This window comes from Apus apus, chromosome 4 (assembly GCF_020740795.1).
Source record: "Apus apus isolate bApuApu2 chromosome 4, bApuApu2.pri.cur, whole genome shotgun sequence".
In the NCBI taxonomy this organism is placed as follows: domain Eukaryota; kingdom Metazoa; phylum Chordata; class Aves; order Apodiformes; family Apodidae; genus Apus; species Apus apus.
The window spans coordinates 47,421,825-47,444,352 of record NC_067285.1 but is presented as its reverse complement, the minus strand read 5'-3'; the positions used below and the strand labels follow the sequence as shown (position 1 = coordinate 47,444,352).

The window sequence follows — 22,528 nt, the reverse complement described above, 5'->3', positions numbered from 1 at the left end:
GTTTGTCGCCGGGCGGAGCTGCTTGTGCCGCCGCTCCGTCTGCCCTGGGTTGCTCCCGGCTCTGCCACCGCTTCTCCGCCTTCTGTCGCCGCATCGGGTCCGGTGACGGTTGCGTGGCCCCGCGTCCCGGCAGAGCGCCGGAGGGATGGCGGGGCGCGGGCGGCGGCGCTGAGGGGCCTGAGGGCGGGAGCGGGGCCGACGGAGCCATGCGGTCCCTAAACATCACCCCCGAGCAGTTCGCGCAGCTCCTGCGGGACAACAACGTGACGCGGGAGCAGTTCATCGCTCTCTACGGGCTGCAGCCGCTGGTGTACATCCCGGAGCTGCCGGGGCGCACCAAGGTGGCCTTCGTCCTCATCTGCGTGCTCATCTTCGCCCTGGCGCTCTTCGGCAACTGCCTGGTGCTCTACGTGGTGACCCGCAGCAAAGCCATGAGGACCGTCACCAACATCTTCATCTGCTCCCTGGCGCTCAGCGACCTCCTCATCGCCTTCTTCTGCGTCCCCTTCACCATGCTACAGAACATCTCCTCCAACTGGCTGGGCGGTGGGTGCCGGGCCCGGGGCGGGCGGTCCCGGGCCGTTCCGGGCGCGGCGGCTGCTGGAGGGAGGCGAGGGGCGCTGGGCGGGCAGGGAAGCGCGGCAGTGTGTGAGCAACACCCCGGCCGCCCTCTCCGCCTGTCAGGGACCGCTCTTCCCCTCTCGCCGGCCGTCAGGGATACCCCCCACCCCGTGAGGACGCCTCTCTCCACCCCCCGGCCCCCGCCGCCGGGGAGGGACCTTTCTGCCCCCGCCGCCTGGGAGGGTTTGGTGGTTGTGGTCTCTCCTGCGCTGAGGAGAAGGGTCGCGGCTGCCTCGCTGTGAGGAGGCTGCTCTTCCCTCAGCCACCTAAGGCAGGGAAATTCCCGCGCAGCCCTGCGGAGCTCTTCGCGTTTAAACTCTTCGGTAACAACTTGAAACCTTTGCTCTCCCTGCAGCCCTCCAGGGGGTCGTAGTATTTTATGGCAGCCCCAGGGTGCTGTCTCCGGGGGTGCGATTTAGGTACCTTCCCCTGCCGTCACCTGCTTCTCTGCAGGATTAAATAATGGCTTTACCATTCCCTCGGGTTATGTTAAACCCATTGTGCTTTCACGCTTGTATTCGATCAAAGTTGCAGCCTATGTGTGAGAAACTATCCATGGTGAAGTGCTAATGAGGTTAGTATGGCAAGCGAAATACCAGTCTTTATTCAGCTTAGGTTGCTCTGACAGCAGTTGGCTCAGAGACAGACCTCCCCAGCCTTTTGTGAGGTAAAAGGATGCACCCTTTGAGAAACAGACACACAGAATTTATGTTGTATCATAGAATCACAGACTTGTTTTGGTTGGAAGGGACCTTAAAGATCATCTAGATTCAACTCCACTGCCTGGGCAGGGACACCTCCCAGTAGGCCAGGTTACTCCAAGCACCATCTAGCCTGGTCTTGAGCACTTTCAGGGATGGGGCATCCACGACTCACTGGGAAACCTGTGCAAGTGTCTCAGCAACCTCATAGTGAAGAACTTCCTCATAATGTCTAATGTAAATCTTCCCCCTTCCAGTTTAAAGCCATTACTTCTTGTCCTGTTGCTACATGCCTTTGTAAAAAGTCCCTCTCCAACTTTCCTGGAGGCACTATTTTCAATATGTGCTTGTATGTTGGAAATTTTGTTCTCTTCCTGTAGACGTGGAGAACTTTTGGGCAAGACCACTCTGTTGTCTGAAAATAACTTATTTTGTTTTAATGCATCCCAGTTCCAAAGTAGTAAAATAACAAAAAGACAATGGTGAAGTTACATTGCAAATGGTGTGTATCTTCCTATTGTTGGTCTGAAAACAGTGTTCGACAATTATCAGTGGAAAAATAAAAGGGATGGTTTTGCAGCAAGTAGCAGACAACACCTTGCACAACCACAAATTGAAATATTTTTCAGAATGTTTCAAAATTAACAGAAAATATGTTGAAGTGACACAGTTATGTTTCAGTTTTCAAGGCTTCCTGTGCTTCTGTTCTTGGGAGACAGTGAAGGTTAGCTTCAGAACATGGAGATTTAATTCCAGTACCTCCCATGGACTAGAATGCAGGATTGTAATTGGCAGGTCAGAGGGGGCTTGAAAAGCACAAAAGACTTAAACCACTGAGAAATGGGCTTTATTTTTGGGAAAAGTGACAAATACAGAATCCCAGGGGCTAGTGACAGTACAGGCAAGTGTTTTATTTTCTTAGGAACTGTCTTTGTGGGAGGTAACCAGTGTTTTAAGACAGTACAGATATTGAACATTAAGTTGGAGAGATGGGTTTGATTGGTGAACTGTTCAGTGGGTAAGGAACTGGCTGGATGGTCACATCCAAAGGGTCTTGGTCAATGGCTCGATGTCCAGATGGAAAATGGTGACAAGTGCTGTCCTCAGGGGTCCATACTGGGACCAGTGTTGTTTATCTTCATTAATGATATTGACAGTGGCATTGAGAGCACCTGCAGCAAGTTTGCTGATGACACCAAGCTGGGTAGTGTGGTCAATACAGCAGAGGGATGGGATGCCATCCAGAGGAACATGGAGAAGTGGGCTCAAGTGAATCTCATGAGGTTCAACAAGGCTAAGTGCAGGGTCCTGCACCTGGGCTGGGGCAACCAGAGGTATCGATACAGGCTGGGGGAAGACATGGTAGAGAGAAGCCCTGTGGAAACAGACCTGGGGGTACTAGTGGATGAAAAGCTGGATGTAAGCCACCAATTTGCAATTGCAGTCCAGAAGGCCAACCACATCCTGGGCTGCATCAAGAGAAGTGTGGCCAGCAGATCAAGAGAGGTGATTCTGCTCCTCTACTCTGCCCTGGTGATACCTCACCTGGAGTACTGTGTCCAGTTCTGGAGCCCCCAACATAAGAAGGATGTGGACCTGTTGGAGTGTGTTGAGAGGAGGGCAACAAAAATGATCAGAAGGTTAGAGCACCTCTTTTATGAAGACAGGCTGAGGGAGTTGGGGTTGTTCAGCCTGAAGAAGAGAAGACTCCTGGGGGACCTTCCAGTACCTGAAAGGGGCCTGTAAGAAGGCTGGGAAAGACCTATTCACTAGGACAAGTAACAACAGGACAAGGGGTAATGGATTTAAGCTAGAGAAGGGTAGATTGAGGTTGGACGTTAAGAAAAAGTTCTTTAATATGAGGGTGGTGGATCACTGGAACAGGTTGCCTGGAGAGGTGGTGGAGGCCCCATCCCTGGAGACATTCAGGTTGTGGCTTGATGTGTCTCTGAGCAATCTGTTCTAGTGTGAGATGTCCCTGCTTATTGTGGGGTTTAGACTTGATCACCTTTAGAGGTCCCTTCCAACTCAATACCTTCTATGAAACTACAGTTGAACCCTAAAAATAATAAGGATGTGTAAATAAAAATAATAGATTAAATTGATAGCTATACTGCTGTGCCTTCCTTTTGGCTATTGTAGTTCTGGTTCTCCTTCAAAGAATACAGCAGAAAGTTACTGGTGGCATCAAGAGATGTCACAAAAGCGCGTGCTGTTCTGTGAGTTGTACTGTACTTTTTTTTTACCCTCTTTGCTGTGCTAGAATAGTACACGTGGATCCATAGGTCCCATTGACTTTGACAGCAGCCTTTATGGTCCTGGTAAGATAATTAGCTTTCACTAACACAGTATTGGGAGGACATAATAAGTAACATAAGTGATGGATGTCATTCTTCACTGTTAGGGTCAGGAGGTGAGAAGTAAAACTCGGGTAAAACAAATGAGATGTAAACTGATGGTATCCCAAGGGTATCTGATTTCTGAGGCTTACACTGTGAAGCATGAATGATGATTACAGTTACACTGCAAATCAGAGCCTGCCAGTCTGTGAGGAGTCTTTTCCTTGCTAGCTTTACTGCTTTAATTTTCTTTTTGCCTTTCATTTTATAGTCTGGATAAGCTTATTCTCATCCACCTTAATGCAACAGCTCTGAGTACAGCAAGCTCCAAATTCAAATTAAGAAGAAGATGATTTGTCCATGTATTATATCCCTGCTGGAAAAAGCGGAGCATCCCGAAGCAATTGATGTTAGAAATATCTTTGGGTTTCTGAGATTTTAGGAACTTTATATCTTTATTTATTTGCACTTACATCTCTAAACCATCTGTACTAGGTGATGTGAATGGACATGTGTGTGTTTTGCACTTGTCTTAGATTTGGAACTGGTTCTTTATTTCCATGCTTGTATGTGCGTGTTTTTCTTTCACTTCTTTTCCACTTCAGAAACCCACAGCAGAATGGGAGAAGTGAGGGGAAAACTGTAAATGCTCTGTTTAGACTGTAGAGGCAGAACATACACACATAAGAACAGCCATAGTTTCCAAGTAGCTGTTAGCTTTTAAGACATTATGGGATGCAATCAGAAAGGGCTAACTACCATTTTGGTCCTTCTCAAGTGAAGAGTGAAACACTTTCACCCCATATTGTTCCAGGTGTGTATAGTTTACCATAGAACTTCAAGGAGAATATTGATTCTATGATTGATATCTGGTGATGTAAACTAATTCAAACTGTGGATGGTAAAGTGGCTCCTCTACTAGATCATGTTTGCCAAATTCTTTAGAACCTGAAGATTTTGCAGGTACACTGCATTACATTCGTCAGAGCTTCTGACAGGTGTGAAAAACTAAAGCACTGGCATGACTTTTTCTGCAGTATATTCATTAATGTATCATGATTTCACCTGTAATTTAGCAACTGCAGTTTAAAAAGCTGTATGTGTGCTTCACTTTGCCTGCAGCATAGATGCAGACCTGCTAGCTCTACACACTGGGAGCAGCACTATATTCCCCAAAACTGGGTAAATTGGTCCTGCTTTTGGTTCTCTGATCTTGTAAGAATCTGTATAGCTGTGTGAAACTGTAATAGTTACAGTGTCTGATTTACTTTCTGGATTTATACTTTGCAACTTAAATGGCTGTAATTTCTAGGGGACCTTCCAATAAAAATTCCTCAAGCTAGTCTCGGTAATGTGGCAGATACTGTGCAAGATAAATGAAAATTGTGGGTTTGGCATAAATATTCACTGGGTTGGTATTTATTGATAAGAGAAAGATAAAATGGGAACTTGGTAAATTGGAGCATACAACAAAGGCAGTCTTGGTGCATACTGAAGTAATTGAGGATTTGCTCTTATATGATTATAAGGAGGAGGCAGCAGTAGTGGTCTTACTGTCATATTGAAAATATGACTGTTGAAAATATATTTAGGCTTTTGTGTCTGAGTGAATATGAAGGAGTTGCTTTATTTTCTGATGCTGCTTAGTTAGCTTAGTAACAGTGTTACCTTTACAGAACTGCCTGGGATACTGGAGAGTTACTTTTAATGTTGTCTAATATAACAGCCCTGACAAAAGACAAGGACAAAACATGTGGTTATGGTAGAGCTAGCACTATGCTATGTTAATTTTGCATCTTACCAGTTAGAATATGCATCTCAAGACAAGTGTTGGAGGGTGGCTTTTCCTGTTGTTTAGAGTAGTGACTCTTGAGGCACTACTGAACACACAGCAGCGTTTGAGATGCTCTCATGTGTCTTGCCTGGCCTCCAGCTGCCACTCAGGAGAGAAGTGGGTCTTTTGTACATTGCTGCCCTATCTGGTGCTCCTTGAAATGGTGGTTTCCTCCTCTCTAAAGGCTCATTTGAAAACCAGGTGGCATCTTCTACCCAGGTGAGTATTTAGAGTGCTTTCTGTTCTTTGCCAAACATCTTGTGTCAAGAAGTCTGTTACCTTATTTATAGCTTTCCTGGATGACAATGTCTAAACATGCCTTTCCCAGGGATTAAAACTAAATCTTAGCAATGGAAATCACTCAGCCTTTTGTGTTTGGTATTCTTGGATTCCTCTAAGTTTTTCAGTGAGACATTAGAAACTTCTTCACTCTGACTTGCTTCTGGAATGATCTTTGGTACTGAAGAGCTTCCAAATACTCTCAAACTTCTGACATGCTGTTAAGATTAACACTAGACAGTAAAGCTGGATGCAAGAGATTCAGTTATTTGAATCTCCTGGTTTTAACCTTTTTGTTTGTTTGTTTTTTTGTTGTTGCTGTTTTTAATTTACCAATTTAAGTTGTCCAGACTTTCTGTAAGTCAGGTGAGGGATTTGTCTCCGTTTGCCCTCCCCAGTGGGGAATTATGTTTCAGGATTGATCTGATGCCATTTAGAGCACAGTGATTTTGTAGTTGTATCTTTATGGGTGAAATCTTGCCTGATCCTTCATTCTTCATGCTCTGCTATTGTGTATTTTGGGGTATTTGCTTATGAGTAGAGGCAGGAGTAGAATTCTGTATGAAGATGGTTTGCATCGTACAGTGAATCTCTCGGTAAAGGAAGTAATAGGCTTATTTTCTTATATATGCATGATATATTGGCAGGGTGTTTTGTCTAAAAGCAGCAAAACAGCACCGACAAAAGGAAGCTTATTCTACTTATATTTAGCATAGGGAATTTCTTACTGCAAGTAAGTGTGTAACATTAATTAGTGTAACTATTAAACACAATGACTGATGTGAAATATTTGCTGTTGCATTGATCAGGCAAAGAAATAAAGCAAGTTTTAGGATGTGGATAGATCCGTTAGTGTTTCATGCTGAGGTGGTTATGATGTCCTTTTTTTTTGGTTGAAATACCTGTCATTCTCTGCTTTGCATTGAGTGAATCGGGAATATGTTTGCCATTTCCTGTTTTGCTCCCTGATAGTGAGTTTCTGTCTTGGGAAAAGATCTGGATCTTTAACCTGTATGCTTGCCAAAAAAACCCCCACCTGTACTGCTTGTTTGTAGCCCAATTGCAGGCAGTGGTTTACTGCAGTATCTTTATGTTTTAGTAGCAGTGCTTTGCTGCACAGTTATCCTGCATCTTCACATGTTTGTATTTGGTTTTACTCACCAGTTGCCACATTTTGAAATAAGCTGCTGATCCAAGTTTTCCTGAAGACTGTGGTGCCCATTTCAGTGGTTTTGTAAACCCATGGGCAGAGAAGCTGCATGTGAGCCTTGGATGGAAGGGGGGAAGGAGGATGAACAGTGTGGAATACCTTGGTCGGCATGATCTAATTGCATAGGTTCATGCCATATTATCTCAGCTGCTGTAGTTGACCATAAACAGACAAACTACCACAGGTCTACTATCAAGTGCTACACTCATGCCTGCTTCTGTGCAGACATGTATAATGTTCTTTATAAGTAAAAAGTGAGAGACTTGTGCATTGTGGATGGAAATTTACTAATGATGCAAAATGCCTATATACCCAAGAAATTATATAAACCAATGCATTTTCCAAGAATGAAAGACCCTTGAGGATATCTGTAGGATCATAACTGACATGTTTTTTGCCCTGAAGTTACAAAATGTAAGAAAACTTGCTGGCATCAAGTAAGCTGGACAGAACTGGTTTACAAGCTCTGAGACTCCAGTGCAAGGGTTGGTCAACAATGCTGTGACAGAGGAAGGAGTGATTTAATTTTTATCAGAGAATGGTTTCAGGATTTTTCCTTACCCTAATAAAAGAAAAACTGATCTTTTAAATGGGTGATGAAGTGACTAAATAATAGTTTCAGGCACAACATCTGATAATGAAGGCATGAAGCATTGTTTAAGGGAGTACCATTTATATTTGCAGCCTTCTGAATGTGATATCACTGGGGAAAACTAATCATTGCTTGAATAATATATGCAGTTTTTAGCAGTGCATAAGGAATACTTCTGGGAATCTCTTAGCTTCTTGAAAAAGAGAAGCAATTTAGATTGTCTTTCTCTTTTTCCTCTACCATGCCCCAACCCAACTGCCACCATTCTGAAGTAGTTACTTTATTTAACAATAAATTATTCTCATTTTTTATGTGTACAAAAGCTGATAATGTCTGTAGTTTGAAAACACAGGCTATGTAACATATAGTCTTAAAAGAATTTTGATAAAGACTTTGGTAGTTATCTAAGCAGTTTGGAATGGCTCACATATACTTATAAATAATGAAAGATTTGAAAACTAAAAACAGGCTTTATGTGGAAAACATTACATATTCTGTCAATACAATGACCCTTGGTATTTCAGGATTGAATCCCATTCAAACACATTAAGGATAGTGGTTGGACCTCAGATCTGTGGATGTCAGATTTCCATTGCAGTTGACGACTTTTCATTTGGCCATGACATTCTAAACACAGTCTTTCTTTTTTCCCCCGAGACGTATCTGTTCCAAACACTCCTGCAAACAAGAGTGGACTTCCTTGCTAAACAGTCACTTAACTTTGGTGGAGTTTAGCATTTGAAACACGAGTGTTTCATGGTATCAGAAGAAAGTGTTTTTATAGTGCTTGACAATCCAGGGCAAGGAAAAGACCACTAAAGTGATATGGTAATGTTAATAAAAGTTGATGGAGACCCTGGGATTCATGCCATGAGAAGGTTCAGAGAGGTGGAAATACTGTTCTGTTTTTACTATTGAGATACGGAAGCTTTTAGCTACTGTCCTTTAAAAAAAATAATGTAATTTCTTAGTTATAAAAATGCATTGGCCAGCAAGTCCACCAAGCAGCCAAAATGTGTGCCGTATGCCATGTGCCTCAGAGTATGTGTTTCTATTTCAGTCAAAAGTGTCTGATGAATAACATCCTTTTATTTCAGATTTCTGGAAGTGTTAATGTCACTCCTCATTCAACTCAGTAGGATCAGTCTGTGTAGGCATTATATAGGCTCTTACTACCTTGTAAATAATTGCCTTTATATAGTTTAGGTGATCACTTTTTCTGTGTTTGTATTCAAAGAGATTAAATAAAGAGATTCTGCAGCCTTTTCCCCTGAGGTTTTAGCTAAAGGCATAGCGGTGTTCTGTGCTCTTTGATGCTGTAGTTATTGGAAGAAAAACAGAAGATACCAGTAAAAGACAATGGCAATATTGAATTCAGGAGTTTCTAGCCCATGAACTCGGGTATTCTGTTTGCTCTTTGAATATTTGGGCACAAACTGGAAATTCCACCAGACTTGTCTAGCTTCAGTGAAAGTCGTTGTCTCATTTTGTTACTAAAGAAAAATAATAGAATGGTATTTCTTTGCTTCTGAAGAATACCCTGGAATGCTGGGACTTCAGGGAAAGAACAGTGTGTTACAGGCAAACCCCTATAATGGCATACAGTTCAAGTGGGCTTAACTTTTGTTTACGTCTGACTTCTTTCAAACTAGAGGAGACAGCATATGGTGGAAGGTGGTTTGTTTGTTCATTTATTTTTTGCCATAGCTCCACCACTCAAACTTGAATTGATTTCTTTAGTGAAACAGGAATTTAAACATTTATTTAATTTACAAATTTTGCTTTTCTGTTGATTTTAACAGGAGCCACTCCTAACTTACCAAGTCAGTGAAGAAAAAGCTTGAAACCAATAGTGAAAACTCTCCTTTTAGTTCCAAGGTGTAGGTTTGGGTTTGGCTAAATACTGTTTTAGCTCTGCTTTACTCATGGCAGTAAACAGATTGTTAGAAGTGGCCAGAGATTGTGTGCCTTAGCATCTTCTTTGGTTGTATTCACCATTTGCTATGTGCAAAGAAGGTACAGTCTGAGCTTGCTGTTTGTTATCTCACTACAAAAATTTCAGCATACTGGTTGAATTACTATAAATTTGATGGAGTGGGTCTGGTGCTGCAGCACATACTGTACTGGGTATAGTGAGAAGCTGATGAGGTGCAGAGTTAATAAGGTACTGACTGATTGTGTTTCATAAGGGAGGGTTTTACTTTATGCTTAATGAAGCCAAGGAAGAAGTGGGGGAAATTTTATTGTATAATTGAAGTTGATAAAAGATGTCAAGATGTCTTGTCTTGCATTTTCTAACACTTTGGAAAAAATACATATGAGGTGAGAAACGGACCCACTGCATTTTCTTGTAGGCAGTTCCTACTGACCATGCTGAGGTTTCATTCCAGTAGCCTGAAATTGGGCTGCAAGATTTATTTTTATTCTGTTTTAAGGCAGATTTTCATGCACATTCATGGTGTTGCTGATGTTGAATATGTACTCTAAAGAGACCTGATTTCCGTGTCCCTTGCCCTCTTCCCTTTCTGGAGTCACAGAAAAAGTTGGTTTTTTTGTTTTGTTTTGGGCACCCAGAATTGATAAGACTAGTAGCAAACCAGTTCCATCTTGTAAGCTACAGGTACTTCTAGCTCAGCCTAGCAGATGGAAGTTCGGAAGTTTCCCCATTCCTTGTTCCCTTCATGGAGAGCAGGATTAAGTTTTCATAGTTTCATGTTTGTTTTCTTTCTGTTTTCTATGCTTTTATTTCTTGAGGAGTCTGTAGCACCTTAAAGCTTGACATGCAATTGGATCAGATATTCCTTTGGATATTTTGAGTTTATAGATTATGTCTGGGTAAGGTAATTAATGGTCAAGTAAGGGAGATAACTCAGCTGTTACTGAAATGAATAGTTGATACTGAACTGTAAGAATGCAGACATAGAAGACAGTGCCATTAACATAATGTGTTCATTCGAAAAGAGGGAGACTTGGATAATGGATGGATGATGAAGAGGTTTGATTTTTCCTCTTATGTTAATGCCTCTTAGAGGACTCCTATATATGTATCGCTTGGCAGAATGATCCATTAAGTGCCAAAGTGTACAACAGAATGGTATTTAAATGAGTAGAAGGAATGTATTTGCAGCAGCAGAAAAGGTAAACTTTTATATAGGTAACACTAGGATCTTCATAAAACTGGAGAGTAGTCTGCCAAGATGAAAAGATAATAAATGTATCTGTAATTTAGCATAGTTTAAAGCAGATAATGGGAAGATTTGGTCGAAAGTGAAACGGCAATAAGTGTCAGATTGATACAGAGCAAGTGGATAGGTTCTTAGAATTTTTAGTTTTGCAGATGTAGTATGTATGATGGAAGAATGAGTATTAAAAGTACATTTGATGAAGAGCCTAAATAGGTGACTTAGCAGTTTAGCTATTAAAATAAATCAAAGAGTATTAGTCTGTTCTTGCAGAATAGCACTTCAGTGAAGTGTCTAGTGTGAAGAGCTGTTTCGTGAACTGCAACAACTGCATATTATCCTTTCTGACTATTGCAGGTGCCTTCGCTTGCAAGATGGTACCATTTGTTCAGTCCACTGCTATTGTAACTGAGATTCTTACAATGACCTGCATTGCTGTGGAAAGACACCAGGGAATTGTGCATCCACTAAAAATGAAGTGGCAGTACACCAATAAAAGAGCTTTCACCATGCTTGGTAAGGTTTTAGGCATCTCTAGTAATTGTGTGTATAGAGATACAATCTTCAATCTAAGTGGTGTAGATGGTGCGACAGAACAGAAGGCTCTGATATGTCCAGTAATTCAGAGGTAGAGTTAATGATAAATCTGGTAATATTTATAAAATAGCTCAAGGATAGTGCCTATATGTATAGTGATTACTAGCTAAAACTCTGACAATATATTTGGAATCTAAAATCAAATATTTACTTTGCTAAAGTAAAATATAAGATAAACAGATATAAGTTTATAGCTAAAACTGATAAACATTTGACAGCCTTTTTTAATTTTTATTTTTATGAAAGGTTCAGAATATACAAGCACTGCTAAAGCCATATTACAAGCTGTAAATTATTCTTCCATTCTAACACAGAGAATGCACATAATGCTGTTTACGCAAATTAAGTGGCCACTACACTTGGGTACCAATAAATGAAAGTAGTTTGAGTGAAAGAAAACAGATAATAAAACAATGTGCTGTTATTGATGTGAATGTTGACTGTTGTATGGCTTGTACAGAAAACTTTGTTCTTTATTTAAATTGTCTGCTTTGCCTGACTTTTTGAAGATGAAGCTGTTTGACTGTTCAAACCAAAACTTTTACTGCCTGCTGTATAAAATATTAAAAATGTATTTGTTTACAGGCATAGTCTGGTTGCTGGCTCTTATTGTTGGGTCACCAATGTGGCATGTGCAACGGCTCGAGGTATGTTAGGTGAAATGGGACTTTACATTTTAAACTCAGTCCTCACTGGGTTTTTTTGTACCTTTAGCAAGGAAATTCAGTAAACTAAGAAGTGAGAGTGGAATATGAGAAGTGGAGTTTTTGTTCTGTGTGCCAGCATGAAAAAGGCTAAAGATTAGGATTTGCATGCACTGGAAGAGGGACTACCAGCAGGGACTAGTCATGTCTACCCTCCCCAGTTATGTCAAAAAGTAGTAATTACATCTGTGACTTCCACTGTGGCTTCCTTTTGCTTTATAGGTGCACTGGGCACAAAACAGTGTAGGGCTTAGATTACGGTTTCAGGATGGAGTGGTGTTCCCCAAGATTTAGGAAGAACTGTGCATAGTTTAAAATGTAACTAGCTATCCATTATGGTTTGAGTTACCTTATACTTTTGGAGTTTAAAAAAAGGCTTATCAGAATCTGCTGCATGTGAGCCTAAAAGTTAACAAATCTTTTTTTTTTTTTTTTTTAAAGTGACTAATAGGTGTGGTTTCTAAGCACTCACTTTTACTTGAAAAATGTGTATCAGCTGAACAGTTGATGTGGAAATGTTTACAAGAGTTTTACAAGAGTCACTCTGTTGAATTTTGGCTGTATTGAGAGCAAGGAGTCTGCTTGGATTTTACACTCAGGGTAAACACTGTAGTGACTCATCTCCTTTATACTTGTTACAGGTTAAATATGACTTTCTGTATGAAAAAGTGTATGTTTGTTGCTTAGAAGAATGGACCAGTCCGATTTATCAGAAGATCTACACGACCTTTATTCTTGTTATACTCTTTCTTCTTCCACTGATGTTGATGCTTTTTTTGTACACTAAAATTGGCTATGAGCTCTGGATTAAGAAACGAGTGGGAGATGCTTCAGTTCTTCAAACCATTCATGGGAGTGAAATGTCTAAAATATCAAGGTTTGTAAAATAAAATATGGTTGGAACGTTGGCTTCTAGAAAGTTTGTTGTGTTTTTTTTTTTCCCTGTGACAGCTACTGAAAACCGGTACAAAAAAACCAAAAAAGAAATCTGTGTTTCCTTATCTGTTGGGAAGTCTGCAAGCATAGACCAGATTTTTAAAGCTAGTCAGTCATTTAACACTTAGATACCCAATTTAAGGCAACTTAGATTTTAATTTTTTTTCTTCACAGTATAGTGTAGCTACACCTTGAAAGTCAGGCCCTTTCAATAAATCTCTCATACATTGTGAAATGCTTGTTTTAAAAAGATGTAAGCCGTGAGTTAGAAGATGATAGGGGTAAATGGTGCTACATTGTTTCTGTGTGTTCTCTGGAGAGTTCTATTACTCTGAGACTGTGAACAATGCTCTATGTCCTATTATAAGTTAAATTGGCATATGGGGAAAAAAATCAAAATTAATTTAAAAACTGCTTTGATACCATTTAACCTGGTAGAGCTTCTGAAGTATTTTGAGTGTTCTCAGATGTGTGTGTTTGAGATTATAGTGATGGTGATGCTCCATCTGAGAAGTTATGAAAATCAATAATTATAAACTTTGCTCTTTAGCACTAAATATGGGCTACCCTTAATATTGCTTCATGTTTGTTTGTTTTTTTTTCATTTGGCAAATCGATCTGTTGTTTCATATCCTAGAAACCTCTAACAGTTCTGCTCATTGAGGAGAGTATCACCTTAAGCATCAACTTCAAGGAGAGCATGAGCAGCTTCAAGATAAATGAATCCTTAGATATTTGTCTAACACAGTGCCTAAGGAAGCAGACTCTTGTCAGTAAAAACTGAAAGAGGGTGCAACCTTACAGAGGTTCAGGTGACATGTAATCTTTGGGCTAATCCTTAGTCTATTTTCTCACAGGGAGGAGAAGATCCTATAACTGCTACCAGTGAAGTACTGCTGCTTTAGCTCAAGGAAGAGGTCTATCTTGTGATCTATAAATGCAGTTATATAAATTACATATCAATTTGGGGATGATTATAAGTTAATGTATACCTTGAGTTTGTGAGGTATTGCAGTGGAGGCAAGGAATATGTGGTTTTTTTTTTTTTTCTTATTCTAGCACTTCACCTACCAGCAAAGGCTGAATGTTGCAGGTGTAGTTTCACTTTGTCAAATTCTCTGTGTAGTCAGGTGCTGCACATATGGTCAGTGCTCCTAGATCTAGGAAGTGATTCCTGCTTTTTGAGCTATTAGTGGAATTTTGTATAGTTTTTTTTTCGCCCCATCTCCTACTATTGGAATTGCATCTACTTAAGTAGAGCCAAAATGTCTTGCAAGATTTACTAGTGTCATTGCTTGCTGCAGCTGCAGGTGTGTAGCTTTCCCAAATGAGAGAAATAAAAGGTGTTAATTTATGTACTAGATTTATATGATGCTGCACCTTTTTGTTTTAAGGGAATTGTGTAATTCTAAGTGTTTGTCCAGGCTTTTATTTGCACTTGCAACCATCAGAACATGTTTGCAGATCTAACTTGAAGAGACCAGTCTATCCTTAGTGATTCAATGTCTTGATGCAATTTCAGGAAGAAGAAGCGAGCAATTGTTATGATGGTGACAGTGGTGTTTCTCTTTGCAGTCTGTTGGGCCCCTTTCCATGTGGTTCATATGATGATAGAATACAGTGAGTATCTGCCCTGCATCATTACAGTAAAGCCTTTCTAAGTGTTTTTTGTTTGTTTGTTTTTAATGGAAATACAGGTTATTAAAAGCTAGTGCTGCTGCAGCATTCAACTACAGAATACATTCTGCTAGCAAAGATGAATGTGCGTATAAATCCTGGATCACTGTCTTGTAATACAGCTACATAGCCAACAACAGATGAATTACTCTCATGTCTCAGTGACAGACCAATCTGCAGTGCTCATGGAAAACTAGTATGTTTCAAATAACCTGTTATCGTAGAATAATTTAGGTTGAAAAGAGCATTTAATGTAGTGTTAGGGAGATACTGTATATCTGAGGTAAACCTGTCAGCCACATTAAAAAAAAAAAAAAAAGAAAAGAAGATAATCTTTGTGTCTTGCTATAAACCCTACTGAACTTTGTTGCAGGGTAAATGGGAGGGAACCCAATTTTTCTACCAGCTCTTTTAGAGTGTAGCTCTTTAGAAAGGAGTTCGTCATTGCTTCTGAATTTGTTCAGTACATAATCCAGTCCTGAAGAGGAGGTTTGCTAGGCCTTACAAGGCTCAAGAAAAAACATGACTTGACTATTAGGATGCTGAGAATATCTCTGTAGATTCTTTTTCTTTCTATGTCTGTCATGCTAAACTCATTTGCTGAAGGTCAAAAGTACCTGGCTGGAAGGTAAAAGTTATTTCCAAGTATAAAACCTCTTGAACAAGTAGCTTTTTAATTTAAATTTCAGTTTAATTTAATATGTGAAGATCTCTATTTGCATCCACTTAAGTTGGCATACTGCTTTGAGTTATACTAGTAAGAAATATTTTAACCTTCACTTGCCCTGATTTTAATGAGGATAGGCATATTTGAAATATAAATACTGGACATCATAGTGATAATACCCAATGAATCCAGTTGAGCTTTTCAGTGATCTCAACTGGGTACTAGCTGGAAAATGCCCTCAGTGCATATTAACTTTGCTTTTTGCCCTGTTCTCTGGAGTCTTGCACTGTTCAACTCTCGTCTCCTGCATGGGCAGTGGGACAGCACGTGGGACTAGGCAGCAGGCCATGTGTAGGAACAGGAGAGAGCTTTCAGGGGTTGTTGTACTCCACTTGCCAAAGCCAGCAGCCTGTTTCTTTGTCTGTTATTGCAAAAAAGGTTGTAGCAGATAAATCAGTAGTCCTGCAGGCAGTCAGCTGAACCATATGATGCTTATGCCTGGACAGAATCAGAAGTGCAGAAGCTGTAGCTATTAAAATTGTTTGGATTGTCCCATGTTAAGGTTGCCCGTAACACTCCATGAATTGTTTGCTCTCTTTGCAGGTCCTGCAAGGCAGTTTTTTTACTTGCTGTATAAGCTTCTGTAGTATCCAGAGTTTGATTGCTGATAATTTGAATTAAAGGAATTCAGAGTCCTCTGTGATGTCAATCATTAAAAAGTGAGAGATATGACCAAGAAGGTGCATTTTTACCTCCATGAGCAGCACAGAGGAGGAAGCTGTGTGTGGTCAGTGATAAGACAGGGATTGTGTTAAAGTCCTTAGACATTTGGTATGGACATGAAACTCAGAGCCAGAAGAACAACTTGAATAAATATACCTATACTTAACAGACTGGAATATTTCTGTTTCTTGGCCCTTGGGCAAGTTTTTTGGCTCATAAATTGCCTCTTCTGAATGACTCTGTCCTTATTTACATATACACAAAGCAGGGCTGTGTCGTAGATGTTAATCTTTGCTTACTGATGAAACCTTATTGCTAATATTAAGAATCTCCAGCAAGGTGTTCTGTTGTTTTTTTAAACAAAAGCTTCCAATGGTAGGGTGGATATAAATAAGATAAGTAGTAAGAATTTATGACATCCTGTGCATACAGCATATTTCCTTTTTACCTTTCCAGGTAATTTCGAAAAGGAATATGATGATGTGACAGTCAAAATGATCTTTGCAATCGTCCAGATCATAGGATTCTTCAATTCTATTTGCAACCCTATTGTGTATGCTTTCATGAATGAAAACTTCAAGAAAAATTTTTTGTCTGCCATCTGCTTCTGCTTTGTCAAAGAAAATGCATCTCCAAGCAAGCGACTTGGGAACTCAGGGATCACTATGAGGCGGCAACAGGCAAATGTTTCTCAGAGAGATCCTGTTGACTCAGACGAAGCGAAGAGGGAGGCATTCAGTGATGGCAACATTGAGGTCAAGCTCTGTGATCAGCCAGCTTCAAAAAGGAATTTGAAAAGGCACCTTGCCTTATGCAGCTCTGAGCTTACTGTGCATTCTACCTCAGGAAAGGGGCAGTAAAATCACAGAGCTTTTAAGGATAGAAAAAGCATTCTCTTTATATGATAAATTTGAATAAGCCATTTGAAATAGTTTTCTAAATTGTCTGATGAAATAAGGTGAAAAATATTTTGTGGATTATTACAATGTTGGGATAATGGTTGACAAAATGTAATATATTTTATAAGGATGAGGAGTAAAACTTTGGAAAACAATATTACTGTGTGATTTCCAGAAACAAAAATCCTTTTTTCTTCCTAAGCTAATTTAGGGCTTGTTTGCCCTCTGCTTTAGGTAAATCAAGCAACTATTGCTTGTTCTGTTTCTTCTGTGTCTGGATGCTGGCATGCCACTGGACCATACGAAGTTCAATGCCAGAAGACAGGAACTATGGAGAGAGTGCATAATATTTTTGGACAACTTGGAAATCTGGCATGGGTCTGATGTTACAAGATCTGTTCTCTGCAGCTCTGATGACAGAGGAGCTTCAGATCTGAATTCAGGAAAAATGCAGACTGAGATGCAATACTGTTTTGGAAAACAAACAAAGTATATGAAAGCCATCCAGAATTTGACTCTGAAGATATTAAACATTACATGCATGTTCAGATTTTGTTAGCAGGAAGAGTATTAGAAATCAACAATGCATGCGCAATGTGCTGTTTATACAGATTAATTCTTGGGTACAAATATAAAAGCCAGTGTACTGCCCTTTAAACTGCATTGTTCTTCTTAAAAGGTAGGAGTTGAAGTGCTGTACAAGAGTGTGCAGATGCTGGAGGTGTGGTCTCTAGAGTGAACACTGAGTCTAACTTAGTCATGTTTGGATACGTTACTTATGGGCTGAAAATGTGGTGTTGCTGTTTTCTGGAGGGATGTAAGGGACAGATCCAGAGCCTGTTTGGGTTCTACAGAAGACTTTCAATAGAATATCACAGTCTTTTTGACCAGATACTTATCTGAAGATATGCAATTTTTTTCTGTCTCTCTACCGTCTTCAGAGTGGATTAATTGCTGTCTAAAAACAGGGCCAGTGTTCTGTTACTTGTAGGCTTCACAATAAATCACGAGGTTGAAATCCTTATAAATACTAAGCATTTTTGCTCTCAGTAGGTCAAACTGAAAAATTTTAAAGGGTGCTTACAAGTGTGGGACTGGGGGAAAAGTGTCATCAAGAAAGGTGCACCAGTTCTGGTCCCATAAATGTGGCTTTGAAATACATAATTTGCAACTCCAGCTGAGGTTAGGTTGGGTCCTTAAATAGCCTATGAAATGTTGGTGCTCTCTTCTGTCATCCCTTGCCTCACCTAAGGGACCTTGGTGTTCCCTTGGCAGTATATTTTAAGATTTTTTTACATTGCTACTTTACACTTCATTGTAAGTGAAAGCTTAGTCTAATTTATCCTTGGAAGTTAACTGATCCTTTTGCAATGTTTATGAATTTCCACTGGATAAGGCATTCTGATGCTGGTTTGTGGCTTACTCTTTATTTACATATATAGTATTTGTCTTGTATATGGTATAGTCCCATGCAATGTCAGGGGAAGATTCCCTACTTGTCCTGACAGCCAGGAATTAAGAGCACTCCTATTTACATAAGTATATATATATTAGATAAAATAACCATTTTGGAGAGCTGTGTCGGGGTAAAACAAGATGAGAAAGGGCAGGTCCTGCTTTAGGCAGTCATGCAGACACGGCCCTGTGCGTTACCTTTGAATAATGCTGGAAGAAACAACAACAACTTTTGCCTGCAATTACAACTATGACTTCCCTTGCCGAACATTTCTGTCTTAGTGTGTCTTTCATCTTTCTACACAGGAGACTTTTAGTAAAAGTTTTCTGCTGTGGAGAACAGGGTCTAATGGTGGTTTATTATCATAGTTTTCCTTGGGTGGTGTAAAGTTTACCTGACTGATGAGAACTATGTATTTTGACAAACTCTGTAACTGCAAAACTGTTAATTTTAAGCTTTTTATGTATTTGCACTGCTAATTCCAATCACAGATTTTAAGAAGTATTTAACAAAAACTTCAGAGTATTTAATGTTTTTGTTTAATCATATCTGTTTTGTCTGTTGTCTTAGAAAATGTTATGTCAATGAGTAACTGTTGCATTATTGTATTAACTTTTCATGCAAATTCTTCTTTGGCATTGTGGGTGCTGTTTTGCATGGGGAGCATCTGCTATAAACTTCATTCTTTCAGTCTCTTTGTTTGAAGATTCAAACAAGCTTATATATAGTTTTTAAATTATTACGTTCCAGTCCTGTTGCAGGTGCCAGTTGTTACTCTAATCCTGAGAGAAATGGCTTAAAAGGCTTTGCAGAATAAGGTGAGAGAGGGGTGAAAAACTTCCAGTCTCTTGCTAAGAGATAAATAAATGCTTCAGTACAGATACATGTGGCTAGAGTTTGATTCAATATAGACCAGACTCCTACAGACAGTTCTCTTACTGTTGTCAGTACTAACTACACAGTTTTTACACAATAATTTTCTCTGAGCCAGATAAACTTGTGACAAGTCCTAGCTGCAGGGAATAGGAAAACCTTTATTGACCTAAGCAGAACTGAAATTTTGCCAATGGATATAAACAGACTATGTAGTAGGCATTTATGCAATTCTGTGCTAAAAGCATATTTTTCCTCTGTCAGAGCTTCAGCTTTGTTTTACATAACAAAACAAATCATCCTATTGAACTGGGTCAATTGTTGGTCCAGGCTTGTAGCCTGTCTCTTGCAGTGTCTCATACTGTGTGTTTAAGAGTGTGTGGCTGTAACTGAGCACTTCAAACCAGTGAAGTCTAGCACTGCTGTGGAAAGAACAGCCCTGCTCCTCCCAGCTTGCCTGCTTATTCCCATCTTATGTTAACAGAATTGCATGGTTGATCTGATCAGAAAATTTTTTGGCTAACAATTTTACCAGAGAACAAGAAAGATAACCATGCTCATTTCCCTAAACTGAGAATATTTCTTAAAACGGTTGTGTTCTTTGAGAAAAAATGCTTCCTCAAAAAAGTTTCCTTCTAATATCTTGGTTACAAATCACTTACAATTTCTTTGACTTTGAGAAAATTAAAGAGAAATGTATTTTATTCTCAGCTGTAAGGGCCTACGCCTTAAAGTTATGAAGAGATGATGCCAGGAAGCGGTGGCATGTGGATGACGACAGGATCATGAAAGGACACGCTCAACTGAAAAGAGAATCTGGAAGTCTGAATGGACCAGGAAAAAGTGTCAAATGTGTGGACTTGCTCAACCAAAATCAGAGAGTTTAAACAAAGAAAACAGTGAGTAGAGGGGAATGTAACAGTGCATTTGCTACAGAATTCCCATTAGTTGGGAGGAATTAAAAAAACAAAGGTAAGCATGAAGTGAGCTTTCTTCCTGGCAGGATTCTTCTATTGTTTTGAGGGGTGTGTATTAGTTTCAGAGGACAACAGGTGAATGAATTTGTGGGTATGGTTTTAAGCATTAGAAATAGATACTGAGCTGTAGTACTTTGTGATGAATAGATAAGAAACTGTGCTTATATTGAGGAGGCTTTGTACTGTTACAGGCTAACACAATGCTGTGTGGGTATTAAATAATCTGAAAATGACGAACAAGTAAACAGAAGACTTGCAGTTCCCCTGTAGCACTGATGAAGTTTTCATAACACTTATGCTACCAAATAAGAGGGGCCGGGGGGGCATTTAGATGCAAACCAGGACATGTCCATTGGAAGTTTCATAGTTTTATTCTGGTTTTAGATAGCTTTTGATTGTTCCCTGAATAAGGATTGCAAACAGTAGTAGAGAAGATGGTGTGTCTCAATCTGGCAGTGTGTTCTTAGAACATCCTCAGTCTAAGTCTCAATAAAAAACAAGCACCAAAGATGATCAGTTAGCTGTTTATAACCTTGGGTTATGGTTAGCATTTTAAGGCATACTGCCTAGTCTTTGCAAAATGAGTTAAGTAAAATGTTTGTAGATCAATTGTAAATCTTTCAAGTTGCTGATTCTCAGTCAAAAAGGAAAAAAAACTGTCTCTTGCTGAAGTTTGCTCTAGTAGAATACTGACAAGAAATTATCTGTTTGGAGGGAATGGTAGTGGTTGTAAGGATTTAGAAGGGAACATGCCATAAATGTAAGGGAGATGATGGGAAAGGTGGACAAATGTTTGAAGGCTGATGATGTCAGCTGTGGTGATGGGCTGTTGAATAGCAGATGTAAGTAGGTGTAAACCCTCGTCTAGGGTTCAGTTGTTGTGAAGCACAGATGCAAGTCCTTTGCTTAGCTTTGCTGAAAAGGTTGTTGAGCTGAGCACGTCATAAAACCATGTAATAAAACCATTACAATTTTTTGTTGTTGTTTTAGTAATGACAACTCATGAAGACGAGAAAAGTTCAAATTGAGGCATGAGGGGAGAGGTTTTTTGAGAGCCAGAAGATAGCAATTAAAAAATACTGAATATCAGCCTGTCCCCAAGGAATAATGGGAGGCAGCCTTGCTCCGTGTCACTCATGGTTGTCAAGCCAGCAAAGATGTGTGATGTGCCTATGTCAAGGGAGTAAGTATAAAACTTCTCAGCTTGGCAGTGTTTTAGTTCTGTCTATATGCTGATTATGTGATTAGGTAATATGTAATGGTTGTATGTGCTACTTGCAGGGTCTTTGGGTATGGCAGAAGCTATTTAAAGAAGTGATTGGTGAAGGGGAAGGGACACCTGAGAGATGAGAAAAATATGCAAAGAACCATTGAAGATGAGATTGTTATTGCCCAGAAGAAAAGCAAGGAGTCATTAGATGAAATTATTTCAGTGACTTGGAGAGACACAGTAAGAAGATAATAATGGCAAGCTATACTTTTAGGTATTTGTAGATTTTAATATATTTAAAAAAATATATATACTTAAATATTTTATTAGGGGTGATCTGAGTGTTAGAAAAGTTGAGAAAGTTTAGCAACTGTTTATATAGAGCAGTTTTAAGAATGGGACAGCACTGAAGCGTACAGGGCAAAATGCTGGCAAGAGTGGTAGCTTCACTTTTGGGTTCTTGGAGTGGAAGCAGTAGAAGGCAGCAGGAGCTCCACCAGAGTGAGGAGGAGGCAGAGCATTAGGAGTATGATCCAATTGCATCCAATTTACCTGGTGAGAACTGGAGGAGATCTTCCTGAAACAGTGGAGAGAGGAGGATCAGAAAAATTTCTTTCTGCTTCCAGGTTAGTTGGTGTTTCTTTTAAGGTTTCAAAGGTTTTCAAAGCAGGTTCTTCTTATGTTGTGGATAAATTCTGATTACCAGCAGTGTTCTAAAGCATATATCTTTCTGAGCAACAGGAATTTAATGCAGAAACAAAACAGGGGGCTAGACCATATATATTCCTTAAGAAACATTTACTTAACACTTTATTTTATTTCTGTCTATACTGAAAGTCCTGCTTTGATGTCTCAAAACTGGCTTCCAAGTGTCTTGCTGGAAAATCAAGCTATCATTAGCTTCCAGTGAAGCTGATGGATTATGAAGTTATTTTAAAAAATCTCTGATCTGAGATAAGACAGAGTTCATGCTATTAATATTCAGTTAATAATTTATTGTAAGTGGCTCTGCTTTCTTAAAACTGTCAAGATCTGAAGTCCTGTTCAAGTG

General features: G+C 39.7%; 2 protein-coding genes across 3 annotated transcripts in view; both read left to right on the top strand.

The window, feature by feature from the left end:
• The first annotated feature begins 47 nt into the window (after positions 1 to 47).
• On the top strand, positions 48 to 17,116 carry QRFPR (pyroglutamylated RFamide peptide receptor). The gene is made up of 6 exons (XM_051616839.1): positions 48 to 546; positions 11,116 to 11,274; positions 11,941 to 12,002; positions 12,701 to 12,936; positions 14,518 to 14,615; positions 16,519 to 17,116. The coding sequence occupies exons 1-6, from the start codon at positions 207 to 209 to the stop codon at positions 16,920 to 16,922; spliced, it is 1,299 nt and encodes a 432-aa protein (XP_051472799.1). The 5' UTR covers positions 48 to 206; the 3' UTR covers positions 16,923 to 17,116.
• Positions 17,117 to 17,194: 78 nt separating this feature from the next.
• TNIP3 (TNFAIP3 interacting protein 3) overlaps positions 17,195 to 22,528 on the top strand; it is a 77,931-nt gene continuing 72,597 nt past the window's right edge. For both annotated transcript variants that reach the window (XM_051616846.1, XM_051616844.1), the window contains exons 1-3: positions 17,195 to 19,235; positions 20,002 to 20,189; positions 21,258 to 21,450. The gene's annotated coding sequence lies outside the window, so the exon portion shown is untranslated. The remainder of the gene's footprint in view (positions 19,236 to 20,001; positions 20,190 to 21,257; positions 21,451 to 22,528) is intronic.

Coding starts and splice junctions, on each gene's coding strand:
- QRFPR (XM_051616839.1), top strand. CDS start 207: ATGCGGTCCCTAAACATCACCCCCGAGCAGTTCGCGCAGCTCCTGCGG. Junction 12,003..12,700: donor GGCATGTGCAACGGCTCGAG/GTATGTTAGGTG, acceptor TACTTGTTACAG/GTTAAATATGACTTTCTGTA. Junction 12,937..14,517: donor GAAATGTCTAAAATATCAAG/GTTTGTAAAATA, acceptor ATGCAATTTCAG/GAAGAAGAAGCGAGCAATTG.